We start from the raw sequence: 16,086 nt of genomic DNA on the forward strand, positions 1-16,086 counted from the left end.
AAAGTGAAATTTACTTTTCAATCTTTACTAATGATTGGAATCACTTTTTCTTACAGTACATTTTGATTTGGAAATCTCAAATTCAGTTTTATGTAGGGTAATTTTAGGTAATATGGACAGAAAAAAGAAAATGGTAAATTTGTCACAGATATTAAAATATAATTTGGCAACAAATATTACAAAACATGACTGATATCTTGTCTGTAGTTTCATAGACTTTGCTTTCAAAAATATTTGAATGGTTTTCAAGAAAACTAAAATTACTACGTTATTGCAATTGCATATATACAGGTTGACTGCCAAGGCTAGATTGTGTTTAATTGCGAAAATGAATCAACTTGGTATGTCCATTTTGACGCCATTGTTATAAGCACAGGTTGCTTTCTAGGGTCAGGCTATGAGTATCGTGTAACATTCTGGAGCCAATAGATTTTTTTTTACCATGTTAACAAGTGACAAATGAAACCCGTATACGTGTATCGCGGCTTGAAACAGTTAGTGAGGTGAGACACAAAAATGAGTATCACAGCTTCACGAATGACAGTACTTGAGATCCAATTTTGGGTCTAATGGCAGTCAACCTGTTATAGTGCTGCCAAAATGTCTTGATGCGTGGCAAAAAATGCAAACTAAAGCTCACACCCACGCGTTGAGCCACTAAGGGTTCAGCTGTTGGTAAGCGAGACAGAATTGCAGTCATAGGAGTGGAATTCCTTCAGCCGATAGCAGCGCTTGGAATGGAAGACTAGGTGTCAAGTCAATACGGTATATCTATAACAAATTGTACTGTAATATGGTCAGGCGTTGTGGATAAAGAAAGAAGGGGCCCTTCATTATTAATTAAATTATTATCCGAAAGAAACTAAGGCGAAAACATAATAATGGAGAAAATTGTATTTAATACTTAACACACTAACCACATTTATTTAAGGCATGAAATAACACTACAGAATGCATGAAAATATTTAAAAGAAAATACACAACGTGCATTATAATAGTTTTTACCTAGTTAGGCACGAAAACCGAATGTGATAAATTTAACTATATATGACTTGATAAAATAAAATGTGTTATTTTTTTCTCATATGTTCCAGTTCATTTCCAACTTAAGCATACCCTGCTACTACTTTGAGTTAGGAAGGCTGAATTCCTATTATGTGGAACTCGTTGACTGCCTTTGCCGTATTTGTACTCTAAGGGTTATGTCATTAATTATTGTAAACACCATAAATATATTAAAATGTGTTATTTTTTTCTCATATGTTCCAGTTCATTTCCAACTTAAGCATACCCTGCTATTACTTTGCGTTAGGAAGGCTGAATTCCTATTATGTGGAACTCGTTGACTGCCTTTGCCGTATTTGTACACTAAGAGTTATGTCATTAATTATTGTAAACACCATAAATACATTGCATTTTTATTCCATAATATATTCATTGTATGGCTTTAAAATGCTTCTCAGGTGATAATTCTCAAATAAATACACAACCTGTAAGTAAATCTATATAATAAAAGTGTTTTGTAAGATTTAACTCCATTATTGACAATAAGTACAATGAGACATTTCCAGTTTTCTAGCCAATGAGTGGCGAGAAAAGTAAATGTACTTAACAAATGCTTTATTTGTAATGCTTCTAATATATATAGCCACCAGATGATATTCTTTACCTCACTATTTTCTTAATTTGTATGAGAGAGGGTTAAACAACCGAAGAATATTCAAATTTGTTTGACTCTAATACATTTTTCTTTTTACAGAGAATTTAAGGCTTCGCAAAGCCAGGTGAATGGTCAGGAGTTTTTGAACAAGGTTGTACATATTGACACTTGGTTTGTCAAGAGCCTTAAATAGTGCAAAAACTTCTCGTTAAGTGCAGTTAGTACAAAAAAAAAAGAAAAAAAAGTATTCGGTTAGTCTAATTTTTGGTTTTACGTCAGATTTTCATATAAGTTAAATCAATAATAGGACCATAGTGCTAAGAGAACAACTATTATTATTATTATTATTATTATTATTATTATTATTATTATTATTATTATTATTATTATTATTATTATTATTATTATTATTATTATTATTATTATTACCGGGGCTGCGGTGGTTCACTGGTAGGATACTAGCGCGTGAGTTACTGATTCGATCCCAGCTCCCGCCAAGAAGGCCTTGTGGTGAACAAATACTAAAACTGCTACAACAACTAACATAATAATGAGTAGATTGGTCTCTCTTCAAGTTGTAGGTCTATAGGTATTTTCCAGTCCAAAACAGTTTAGTTACGTTCATTCGGAGGAAAATGTCTTATTAACGTAACCGATACGACAAAAAGATACCCTCTATCAAATATCCAACTGAATAGTAAGGTAACAGATAGTCATCATCATCATAGGTATTCTGCCTTTATTGGCAAGTCACTTGCCGCAGCTGAGAAGCTTCCATGCTCCACGGTCCTTTGCTAACCTTTTCGTCTTCGCGTATGATCTTTCTGTTTTAATATCATCCATTAATTGTAGTCTCCTTCGCCCCCTCCCTCTCTTTCCCGCCACCATACCCTCTAGGACGTCCCTCATGATACAATCTCTTCTTAGGCAATGTCCCAACCAGTTTCTCTTCCTCTTCCTAATAATATCTAGAAGTGTTCTTTTCTCTGACCAACAAATCGTGGAGTTAAAATTCGAATAACTATTCGCACGTCGAGTAATGGTCCAAAGAACTTCCTAGATGCATTTTGGAACCGGATTGTTAACTTGGCGGAGCCGAGTGGGGAAGGAGGGGTATGACTTCTTTTTTTTCTTAAGGCAAATTAAAAAAAAAATCACCATTTTAGTTTTCAAGATATCAGATTGAAACCTTGCATACGGATTGTGTGTACCTTTGAATACTTCTCAAATTTTTTTGAGATACCTACGCGAATCCAGGGTCGGGTCCGAAGGGGTAATTTTTTCAGAAAAAATTCCGGGTTTTCCCGAATTTTCCAGTTCAGATGTATGTTACGAACATGCGAGTGATACCGTTGGAAAGACTCGTTATACTAAAGAAAATGGCATTCGGACCATGACTCTAGGTGAAATAGTAATGCCGCAGAACATTTTTGAAATATATATATATGAAAAATGAGTCACCTTGAGACTTTCAAAAATTTCTCTCGACCTTAGTTTTCAAGATACAAGATTAAATTTTGCACATGTATTACCGGTATGTACATAGCAAAGTATTCTTCTAAAAGAATTCAGATCCCTACGTGAACGGGCTAGACGGGCGCAAAAATTTCGATTTTTTTCGAAAAATCTCCCGGTTTTATCCGATTTTCCCTTTATGGTGTATAAGACGGACAAGTGAGTGGTACTGTTGCAAAGTATGCTATCCTGAAAAAAAAAAAAAAAAAAGAAGTATTATCCATAATCCCACGATAAATACTAAGGAAGCAGTAGCTGTTTAAGGTTAGTGTAAAGGGACAAGTTTTGCCGATCTATGTCGCTACAGTTTTCGTATCTCTCCAATGTATTTTTTACCTTTCACGAAAATTTACAATTTCTCTTACAAATTTCAACCTAGAGACTTCCAATTTTTAGAGAAGGAACTTCATAACCTATTAAAGGGAACAACCCATGCCAATTTTTAATTAGAATTTTCTTCACAGTTGAAACAGTTCCATTGTTAAATGTTTGGGTATCCATTTCAACAATCAAGCCATTTCAACAATGAAGAAAATTCTAAATAAAAAATTCGGCACGGATTGTTCCTTTTAATAGGTTATGAAGTTCCTTCTCTAAAAAAATTGAAATCTCTAGATTGAAATTTGTAAGAGAAATTGTAAACTTTCGTGAAAGGTAAAAAATACATGGGAGAGATACGAAGACTGTAGCAACATATATCGGCAAAACTTGCGCCTTTAAACCAACCTTAAGTGAAGGTCTAAAATTTACCTCAAAAAGTGGAAATCCTAAAAGGGTTAAGGGTAGAATGATATCATTGCTTATAATTCTTAGTACAAGTAGGGAGTAGAGGATAGTTTTATAAGTATCAACTAGGTTTCAAACAGGCTCAACTTTTGTTTTATTCCAGGGTGGGGGTGGAACCCGAGAAGGAACGCAGCGCGTTGATTGCAATGACTCATTATGCAAAACTTTCACTGGGTAGCTAGCTAGACAAACATTACAGTGACGATTGTCCGGGAATCGCCCGCTTGGGATCCAGAAAAGGGACGCGGGGCTCGCGTCCCGTCTATGAGAAGTAAAATATATAAATTAGTCCCTAATGAAGCGCTTGTTCAAAGGCTGTGAAAAAAAAAATGTTTGAAATTTCTATCAAAAGGAAGATTTTGAGTGCGTTCTCCAATCATTGCAGATATAGTATGCGTTTCCAGTTCATGGTAATCCTGCATTCTCTTGTGTTGAACAACATGGCTTTCCTCAATGCCGCTTGCAGAAGGGCGGAGATAAATACGTATTATGAAGCACTGCAGTTCACATTTTTAGTTAGCGAACCAAATATCAAAAATTGTCTGAAGTTTATTTTTCAGACCTGCTCCACTCCTCAAAAATTCCTGGATCTGTCCCCGGTATCGGCTGTTACCAATAAACAGCTAATAGTCATAGCGTACCTTTTGAAATGTTTTCAAACGTTCTTTGCATAGGAAACAGTTTTCCGTATTTTTTTCGCTCTAGCGTCCTTTTACTGTGTGCCCTGGAGCAACCGCTCCACTCGTTCCATTGTAGGTACGCCACTGCTCGAAGCCTTGGGCCCCTGTACGCTTTAATTTAAAATCGTACTTAATTAAAACCTGTACGCACGCTAGCGCCATTTATTAGTGTCAAGTCGTAGGACAACAGTGTGTAGTGTTACACACAGGCCGTATCCAGGGGGATCTAGGGGGCCGGGCTCCCCTAAATTTTTGCTAGCCCTATAAAATTTTCACGGTAGGCTTGCAAATGAACTATAATATGGTGATGAACTATCATATGGTTGGATTGGCCCCACCCTAACTTCAGCCGGGCTCTCCGTACATTTTTGGGCTGGCTACGGGCATGGTTACACACCGACTGAGGCAATCTGCTTTCAAAATAAATTTTTCACTAAGTATTGCCATGGTATTGAATTAAGCAAATACTACTTACTTTTGACAAAGTATCTTACCTTTTACCCATGGATTGAAAAGCAGATAAAATTTCTCTCGACACTTGAATACTCTTGGTTTTCCAGTACCCTTTCTAATTCTGGTTTCTACATTCAAACTCCAAAGACCAACTGGAGCGTCAGGAGGGCTACGAACCTAGAATGTGAAATATTCTAAATTTTCAATTTAAATTTATTAATTTGTTTAACCCATTACCAGCCAAACACTTGTATCGTTGTTAATGTCATAAAATGTGTTTATTCATAACTGTTTGAGATATAAAGTCGACTAAAAGCAGGGAATTTAATAGGTGAATTCTTTATCATGCAGAAGAGACTGTGAACAAATGAGAGGAAATGAAATATTGGAAGAATATCTTTCCAAACGCTTTCAAAAAATAGTGAAATAAACCGTCCCAAAAAAGGGACAATGGCTGATAATGGGTTAAGTATTGTGATATGAAAAGCTGTAATAACTATCAATATTATGTTTCGAACTGAATACATAAATAAATTATTCATAATATCGTTAAGTTGAAAAATGTAGTTTGTTGTCTAAATTTTTTGTAACTTCTTGTTTTATTACCAGAATACATCTAAAGACATCATTTTAGCTTCTTACTGTACCGGAAATCATGCATTGGTTGACCACGTAACAGTAATTTTTCTTCATGGTAAGTGTGTTTTAATCTACCTGGGAACCAAATAAGCAAGCTCTCAATTTGTTTCTCTGATATCATCAACTCACAGTCTTGGTATGTCAATGGTAGATACTCATGTCTGGCACTACAGGTTCACATGTTTTACTTGAATCGTGTAGTGTAGAGTGAACACTGTTGGGGAAATACTTATGCGTGGATGTTCTCGGGGTATTCAGTTTCATTGCAATTTATCAATTCACCAGTTACAAGTAAAATGTGCGTCACTCCTAGGATTATGTGACCACTTTTAGAGTATACATATGTAGCATTATGGGCGTATCCCCATGCCGTAAGCGTCGGTGGACCACCGATGGGCAACTGGCAACTTCTTACCAAAAATTGGCGGCCCCGCAGTGACGATCCGTGGTGGCGCCACTTCCGTTTTGAAAATTATACCACTAGTGCCACACCAGTGACAGAGACGCGACGGAACGCCAATGAACTACAAAATTACTCCCCCAAAATAATTTAAATCACCTATATGCCTGATATATTTATATTAAGGTGAGTAAAAAGCACTTAAAAATAAAAAAAAGATAATCCGCGATGGGCACGAACCAGCAACCTTATGAATACTAGCCGCGTGTTCTTCCGAGTTTGCCACGGAGGTGATGAAAAAAAAATCGCTTGTAGACGGATAAATGGTTGAAGTCGTTTTAATTTGGCCAATAAGAGTGCTCCTTTAACAGTATGTATTCGACGATAACCGCTTGAGATCAGATAAAATGCATTCGCCATGTAATTTTATAATAAAATGACACGTGTCCATTTACTTTATTTCATAGTTCTTCCGTATTCACTTTCTAATGATCGGCGACAGTTGCCATCTAAATTCATACAATTATACACACTAATCTCAAGATTTTTCACTTCGTGATGTACAGGCAGGGTTTGCTCTTGTTCCCCGGAGCTCACTTTAGGAACAATTCGCCAGGGAAAAATCTATATATATAAAAGAGAACGCACAAATCCTTTGTGAACTCATCACGCTAATACGGCTGAACCAATTTCTTTCATTTTTGGGGGGTTATTATGATTTGGACCCTAGATGGTTTTTATCATATCACTTTAATTTTTAATTACCAGTGTCTTGAGATAATTGACCATTCAAGTGTCCATACGTACAAATCCTTTGTTATTAGTTCATCATAGGTAAAAATAAACGTATTTATATGCAACCCGCATGACCATGTGACTCGGCGGGTTAACATAAATGACAGGCGCTATAATTTTAACATTTACTGCAATTTGAAAGCGAAAAAGTAAAAATTATTTAAGTAACAAAGTTTATTGCGTTCCGGGGTGACCGCAGCGAAGCGGGGTGAACGCTGCTAGTAATATATAACAATAACCGCATATAGACATGACTGGCGATAGTTCGTGTTGGTCCCTTCGCGATTCTTCGCGACGAATCGGAGGAGCGTGGACCAAAATGAAGTCCTCGCTGCGACGCGGTGATAACTTCAACACCCTGACTCTAGATATACGTTTCGACTCGATGGAACCCTGCCACTAGTGGCACACTAGGGGCAATCCTTCGACGCGTCGCTATATCGATAATCGACATTTACCGGCAAGTGGGCAACTAGGTGTTGGCGACGTTTATGGCATGGAGATGTGAGTCACTGTTAGAATTAGGTGTATCACTATTAGAATATGTGTACTATTATAGGAGTACGTGAGTCACTTTTTATCCGAACCACATGAACTTAGACCGTGAATCGAGCCCGGGTCTCTTGTGCTGACGACGCGTACGCTAATCATATAGTCATAAGTTCCCGTGGTAGTGGCATAACGAATAACTTGATGTGGATACATTTCAATATCACTTTCATACCGGTAAATTACATAGTTATTGTAAAACATTAATGTTTACGTTTACAAAGAAAATCGTTTTTGTCGATTTTCTATAAAACTAGAAAAACGATTTATAAAATTATCAACTTCTGTACATTAATTACTGGATTAATCAAATATGTTACTATGTTATATTTTAAACTGAATATCTTGTAACCCAGTACTATTTCAACAACCTGTACAATAACTGGAAATCTAATATGAAATTTTAGGAATATCTATAATACTCCAATCTATTGAATATCAACTTTAATCTCCTATTTTATTTAGTTTCTCATCTCACCAAAGTAAATACAGAAATATAATAAAACTTTCAAATATATGAGTAGAATCTAATAACGCATGATAATTATAAATCAATTCCTGAGCTATGAAAATTTGGAAAGTTTTCTCATCGAAACTTGAGGATCACTAGTTTCCAGACAAACATCATCATGTAACTACGCAGCTGTAATATTGACGTTGAATTGTTTCGATAACTCATAGGAGTAACAGCTGACAGCTGACAAATAGTAAATATACTTGCTAGGAGAAAAGAAAATCAATCTTGCAGGCGGAAAGTATCAATATTATCACTTCCACAATCAACGTTAACTTGACTAGCGATCTCCTTCGTGGCTAAACGGTTAGTGTACGCGCCTTTGGCGTGGGAAATCCGGGTTCGATTTTCGGCTGGAGCTTATGTAGTTCGGATTCCATGTTAATAGTAGGCCCTGTCTCATATAGCCTCGCTGCTGAAAGGAACGTTACACTCAAATTCAACTCAATTAACTTAACTAGCTTAAATTTCTTTAACTGTAACCAAAATCACTCTTAATTAGTTGTCATTTCTATAATAAATATTAACTCGACTAGACTAATTGTGTTTTGTTACATTACTTATGAATAAGCGATAGGGTAAATCCATATTAAATCAACTAATGATGGTTACTTTCCACATTTATCATTATTATTATTACTTTAATTTTTGTACACAAAGTTTTACTATATTTAGAAAGTTGGAAACAAGCATTCGATTATTTTTTAGATGCTGAGTTCCCTTTTAATCGGTTATTTTGTATAGGCGCGTAACCCTATTTTGCACTTTAAAAAGGTTTGCAGTAAACTCTGTAGCTCCGTTGTTTTTGAAGATACTGATTTCAAAGAAAACCTTAATTATGTTATGTGTACATTGAAGCCTATTATAGTTCAAACACATTTTAAAATATTATTTGCTCCTTTTTAGAGCAAATTTTTAAAAGCGCTGCTTTTAAAACTTGTATTTGTGGTTATTAGTTTTTACTGTTTAGCAAAAAGATGTTCTCAAGTTTCAATCAGTTGTTGATGATTGAATCTCAAAAATTTATTATATTAAGTCAACAAAGGGCCTTATCCTCTTCAACTAACTAAACTTTTGTCAAGATATGGGTTATATAAGCAGTAGACACTTGATCATTATTTCAAAATAATTTATTTTTAAAAATTAATTTTACAGTGAAACAATAAGCTTCAGCAAAAAATAAAATATGAAAATATTGTATTATCATCGGATTTGGGTATCTATACACGATTTGACAGCTGTAGTTAGTGTTGAAGTTCGTGAAACTTAAATTGAGAGTTTTGACTCGAATGAGCAGGAAATTAACATATTAAAAACGTTGTAATTAAAAAAAAAAACAGCTTCATAACATAAAAATACCCATATATATTTTACATGCGTACACACGCAGCCTCTGGCTAAAAGAAAAGAAAAATCTTGTAGCTATTTGGAATTTGTATCGACTATGAATAATTGCAGACATTCTTTCTGAGCATTACAAATTGCTGTGTTTGATACTAAAACATACCTCCAATGTAATCGTTGTAGAATCTGCTCCAATAACTCTCGCATCCCATTCATCTTTCTCACCGCTGAAATTTTTCGATCCTGTTACTGGAATGAACGCTTGTGTACCTTTCGTCGGCGATGGAGTAGGTCCTGGAAAAGATAAATAAGGTAACATGAATTTTAAAATGTACGGTAAATTAAATCACAACGAAAGTAAAAGCATCCCCAGTGTGTTATTTGTCACCGAAAGATATAAAAGGGAATTAACTTAGTGTTTAATTTCCTTCCCTAGTACTCATTCCAGGGTCACGTAAAGGAAAGAGATACACGTGAATTTTCCCCGATCGCGTAACATGTACAGAAATATCTTGCAAAACGTGTTTAATTGGTTCCAAGAAACGGCCGCGCTACGCAAACACGACGGCAAACATCTCATTTTTATAAACTAAATACAGAAAAATGTGTTAAACATGTAAAATTTGTAAAAACAATTCAAAACTTGTATTTCTTCAATTGCAAAAGGAAAGTGAAATCTTCCAGTTTCATGTTCTTTGATTATGCTCATAGAAACGGATATAATTAATTAAATTGAGTGATTATGGAAGGAATTAATGTAATAAATATGAGCGGAAATGGGAGGAAGACGTGATCTGAGATCGAACTAGGGAGTACTCGCAGCAAAGGCAAGCATTTTACCACTGGACCATTTGTCTTTATGACCTTCTCATTAAGCTTTCTTATTCAATATTTTATTTAATCCAACAACATCGATGACTGGTAAAAGCCCGACCTTGCTCCACAGATAGGGTTAGAATATATCAGATTTTACGTGACATATCCGCATTTCGAGAGTAAAAACTTTCGTCTGCATATTTCCTCACATTTTCTAAGTTCAAATGTGTTGTCAATTCAACATTTTATATGTAAATAAATGTTTCACTATTTGTATTCAAAGAAGGAATTGTTAGAATAAATCAGATGTCTGAAAAACATGAATAGACAAAGTTAACATGCTACTGTGTGAGTACTATTGTTTACTTTTTTATATTTCAAATATATTTTACTTAATGTTTTAGCAACAAACTTGAAAGTACGAGAACAAACTTATTCTTGTGTCGAGATTTAATGTTTAGATAATAAGTTAGCCGGATGGAAATGTATCCGTATTTAGCAGCATCAGAATATGGTAAACCTATTTACAAAGAAGGCTCGAACTTACAGTGAATTTCACTTCACAATAATCATCCTAATACGCTCGACTGTACCTTATCGGCTGCTAGTAATCCAGTGTGCTCCCGTTCTTTAATGGTAGTTAATATAGTTGTATCACAAGTTGTTAATGTTGTTTAGTTTTTTTAAATGACTTGACAAACTTATTGGTAATGCCCAAATATGTGTAATAAACTCTGGTAAATACAGTAAAGGGGATCACACGAAATTTACATGTATGGGATAGATATAGCTATTTTAAAGTCACCGTTACCCATTAAGTTATTGACAAATTTACAACGTTAACGAAATCGGTCAGGATTATCGCTCTAGCTATCTACTAGAAAAATAGAATTTAAAAATTCGCTTTCGTTGAAGAGTTATCGTGCGGATACTCAAAGTACAATTAATCAGACACTGACATTCTTACCTTGTAACAATTCATAGAATTGTGCTCTCTATTGTATTTTAGACTATTCATTTCTATTCTCCATGCTCCTACTAAGTTCCAAACGAAGAACAAAGTTTGTATTTGACTAACACTTCCTCTTTTCGCTTGCTTTTACTAAGGAGAACTCATGATCACATCTCAGATAACTCATGATAATGAAACTAGTCATGGTTCAAGAGAATTCTGACAGGCGGTAGTGAGTAATCGAAGGTATAATATTACTTTCGAGATGATTGAGCAATACTTTGCTGTGAAACGAATGTATCAATGTAAACCTTCTAAATTTGAAGCCTTACCGTTGTCAATATACCCATCTGTTACATCTTACCTACTCTAAAAAGCTGAAAGATATTGAAGTAGTTTGTTTGCAAGACACTTGCAGGTTGGTCTTGATCTTGTGCGAGTCTCGCAGGTATAGTCTTGGTCTTTGTCTTGATATTGGTCACGATCTTGCATGTAAGACCAAGACAATAACTACAAGACCAAGACTCTTGTGCTCACCACTAATATTAACAACACCATCTTATAACTCTCGCTTCGTGATCCCAATAAAAGAATCCACGTTACAGCAAAACCTGCGTTGTTTAAAACTACCTTATGCAAGGAATACCTGTATATAACTTAATTGCGGTGAGATATAGTTGTTTCATTCACTTAAAATTTTAAATCACAGCTAGAACATATTTTTTAACAAGATGCTGTTGAAAACATACGTATAAAGAAAATTATATTTATATAAAGAAACAGATTAATAAGTTACAATACACAAATCTCCCATCTAAAAATGAAGTACATATACATGATAAATTCTAAAGCCTTACATGCGTTGACGCAATCGAACAACGAAAGCTAATTGAGTACGATAAGACTTATGTATCTACTGTGTGATTAACGGAAACAGGCCTCTGACAGATAACTGTACTGTACGTGCCCTAAGCAAAACAAAGTGGATGGTTATTCATCAATCGCTGTATTATTCTTTCACGCTGTTTTTAGGTAACCAAGTTGACTAGCCGCAATATTGAAGGTAGTCGAAGATTGAATCTTCTGTCAAATATTCGAAGTACTGTTATTATCTGTTACTGCGTTACAAACCCTCCTATCACATTATTGGGTTACATGCTCAAATGCCTGTTCTTTCCACGGGATAATATGTTTGTGGAAATTATTTGAACTTCCTTCCCCTTTAGAATACGCGTGGAGAATGAATTTGGAAATAAATGGCATCGGAAATGACACTATTCTCTCGTCACTTTTCCCACCTCACCCCTGACCCCTACGCCGATGGGGTATAAGTTTGGATTTAACGGTATCGATAAAATCTCTATTCATTTCAGCGACTCTGAATACAATGAATTGGACATTAATATCGATCGTTTTCGATTACTTTTACATGTCGGTTCTCCTCACCCTTTTTCCCTTCTCTCGCCTAAAATGTCCTAATAACCTAATTCATGTACCATAAATCATAACAGAACTGATGCAGCGTTCTAGCAGGAGTTAGCGACTGCACATCGATACACTCATGTTTTTCAAATATAGATGAAACGCTTTAGATTTATCGCTCGAGACAACAGCATACTAGAGTGCCAATATATCTATTGTTGCAGGTGCGGATCCAGGGGGGAGGGACGATCGGGGCTATTGCCCCCAAGAAGAGGAAACTTTCTTATTTTACATATAAATAAAACCCATTCCAGAGTTTGGTGCTCGTAAAAGTAGCTCTAAGTAGCAGTATTGCAACCCACCAGAAGTCCGTCCTGGATCCGCGCCCTGTATTGTTGCAGAGCCTTTGGCAATAGCGGCGCAACGCATTACGTGTTCTCTTTCTTCACACTGACTGAGTGCAATTATTCTCTGTCATTCGCAAATACAGTATGTCCTCCTTGACAACGGAGAATATGATCATAACACTAATATTGCTTAGGAGAAGTAAAAGGAATATATAAACATAGGAAAAAATATTGGATCTATTTATATTTTGTAAGAATCACGCCTATCTCTGGTGTGTGGGTCCTGGTGGACCAATCGTGTCCGTGTGTTTCCTTTGGGTACTTCCGTTTCCAACTACATTATTATAGCAGCAATTCTTCCATCATCATTCACTTGCCTAAGTCTTCCGTCTATTTTAGCTTACCGGGTATAACTATGGGAAGTTAAACTAATATATTTAATTTTTTCTGCAATATTATGTGGATAAAGACACAATTCAATTCAAACTAATGAACTGAATGAGCAAAGAATTATACGTTGATTTGGAGTTTTATATTTCTCTCAGCATCAAGGCTAAATAAGACGTAAACCTAGGACTTAACGCGGAATCCATGCTACATGAACTCCTTCGGAAATCTAATTGGGTCTTCCGCGCTAAACACATGTAGGCTAACGATACTGCCACGAGGAAACTTTAAGCAAAGAATTATTCAAACAACTTGTAAGGTAAAAATAGTTTGCTCACTTGAAGATACATATTTTCGCATTGTCATCGATGTTGAGGATAATATTAACGTATGCCAACTTTAGTCTATTACAACATTGGAATCACACTAAAGTGAAAGAAAGAAAGTGATTATCGGATGCTAGGTTGGTTTGGACGCATAAAAGTTTTTCACGTTAGCAGTTGCTCAAAACCAGTTTCTTGGTAACAAACGCACCAGTGTACAGTCTCCAGTGCTTTTTCGATGGCATTTGTCTACATCTTGTGCGTATATGTCCAACTAATCTCGTTGTATCCGACAAGCTTCCATGTTTAAATAGTGATGAAAGAACTTAATTGTTTTTTACGAAAATTATATCAAATATATATTTATAAACATTATATGAAGAGTCTTGAGGTATTAAAGCATGAATATTTCATACTATTAAGGTGATCTGGTACCCCTAGCAACCTTGAAAGTTAGCCCATTTAAAAAGCATTGCAAAGTTTTTCACTATTTTCTTCTTTATTATTAAAGTTACAAACGTCAAAATTTGAAGAAACCTAGAGGAGACACATATCTATGCCTTGTGTGTTTTAGATTTTGAAAAAATCACTGTAAAAAAGCTTCCATGTTTGACTTTAAAAACTTGGCAACGCAGTTGTAACCCTTCCACTCAAATTTTGAGCTGATGCCTGCTTTTGTTGAAATATCTATTGACTCCTGTGTGAACCTCCAACCTCCTTGTCCGCGTCTAGCGGTCGTCTTTCTGCCTGTCCTTCGAGTCGTGGTTGTTTGAAATGTGAATATCGACGGATAATCACTTTATGAGTGACAGCAGGAGGGATAATAGCACAAATATCTGTGCCGTGAAAAGACAACGGAAAGCGAGATATTCCAGTCGACCGAGGAAAAGTATCGCACGACTTTCGGCTTCAGAAACATAAGAAAAGAGAAGAAAGAAGTGCTATTGTGTTTTATATTTCTGTGGTTATTTCTTGCGTTTCTATGTAGCTTAATTTCTATACAGTATTTAAATGTTGAATGAAAGATGATAAATCGAACGGTTGATAGATAGGTAGACAGAAGTAATTTATATATATATATAAGTGTGTGTGTGTGTGTGTGTGTGTGTGTGTGTGTGTGTGTGTAGAGAGAGAGAGAGAGAGAGATACATAGGTAGATAGATAAGCATATAAATGCAGAAAAAAATATTTTCCAAAAATGATAAATAACCAGAAACAATATATAGGACCTAACACACCAAACTGAAGTTCTTGAAAAGTACGTACATTAGTAAAGAAATACTTTCAAACAGTGGCGTACTTCAAGAGGTGTTGGTGCAGGTTCTAATCCCTCCTTTCATATACTATTGAAATGAAAAGATTTTAGCTTTCATCTTGGATCAACAACAATCCTCCTGTGTAAAGAAGGGACTTGCATATACGTACGACGATACATCACAATGTTTAGAAAATGTAAATGGGTAGAGAATATACACACCCAGGCAGAGGTTCCTATTTTCCCCTCAAGGTTACTATTCTTCCCATTTGCTGTCCTACCCCCAAATTTACCATTCTTTATTATGGCAATTACTTATTTAAAAATGTTATGCTAAGTTCTCCTTCATACTTAGTGTTCATCAGTCGGTGGCTATCGAGCTCTAGCCCTCCCCCCCGAAATAACTTTGTTATATTCACAACTTCATTAAAATTTGTCGGCACCTAAAGAAAAAGTATAAATGCTTATTCTCGTATTGTGCAAACCCCTCCCCGAAACAAATTCCTAAATATGCCACTGGTGTTCATAGAAGCATCATTGTGGTATAATTAAAATTCGATTGTTCCACTTTCAATGACAAATTATGCCCCTCCTCTAAAAAAAAATCATAGGTGCAACCTGTGTTCCAAAACCTGACTGTGGGCACCCCTGTAATCCAGAGAAGGCTAGGAAATTAAATTTCTTTGTTTAAAATCTTTCCCAACCCCATAAACACCCCCTAACACCAACCAAACTTTCTTTACACACATCCCTGGAGGTAACAAAATATATTGCTTCCTTTGCGTTTCTGTAAAAATATGTATCACTATTTTAAATGCTCTCCCTCTTGGGTTTTGAACACCTCACAAAATAAAATTCCCAGCGTACTTACTGATTAAACGGGAGACTCAGGTGAGATACCCGATTGCAATACGTACATTTCCAGGGTTTCCCAGAGGGAAGTATTGCGTCGCACACTACACCACACATCTTTTAGGTGAGGACTGTTAATTTTATGCAAAGATTGAAGACTATAAGGAAATGCATTCCAGTGAAATTAACAATAAATAGAGAAACGGACCACCGAGAATGATTTGGAATCTAAAGATGTGGGGGGAGGGACATGTTTATATGGAGACTGACAGTGTCAGAGGAAGAAGTCTCATCTGTTCTACGAAACAACACTAAGCGGATATTATTATTATTATTATTATTATTATTATTATTATTATTATTATTATTATTATTATTATTATTATTATTATTATTG

General features: G+C 35.6%; 1 protein-coding gene across 6 annotated transcripts in view; it reads right to left on the reverse strand.

Annotated features, from left to right (window-relative positions):
• The window catches only part of LOC145666666 (hemocyte protein-glutamine gamma-glutamyltransferase-like), a 124,390-nt gene that overhangs the window by 40,884 nt on the left and 67,420 nt on the right, over positions 1-16,086 (reverse strand). For all 6 annotated transcript variants that reach the window (XM_081734137.1, XM_081734135.1, XM_081734136.1 and 3 more), the window contains exons 4-5: positions 9,499-9,629; positions 5,136-5,271 (exon numbers count right to left, since the gene is read on the reverse strand). In XM_081734137.1, coding sequence (XP_081590263.1) covers positions 5,136-5,271; positions 9,499-9,629 — 267 coding nt within the window. The remainder of the gene's footprint in view (positions 1-5,135; positions 5,272-9,498; positions 9,630-16,086) is intronic.

This window comes from Thermobia domestica, chromosome 12, assembly GCF_964235325.1.
Source record: "Thermobia domestica chromosome 12, izTheDome1.hap1.1, whole genome shotgun sequence".
Lineage (NCBI taxonomy): Eukaryota > Metazoa > Arthropoda > Insecta > Zygentoma > Lepismatidae > Thermobia > Thermobia domestica.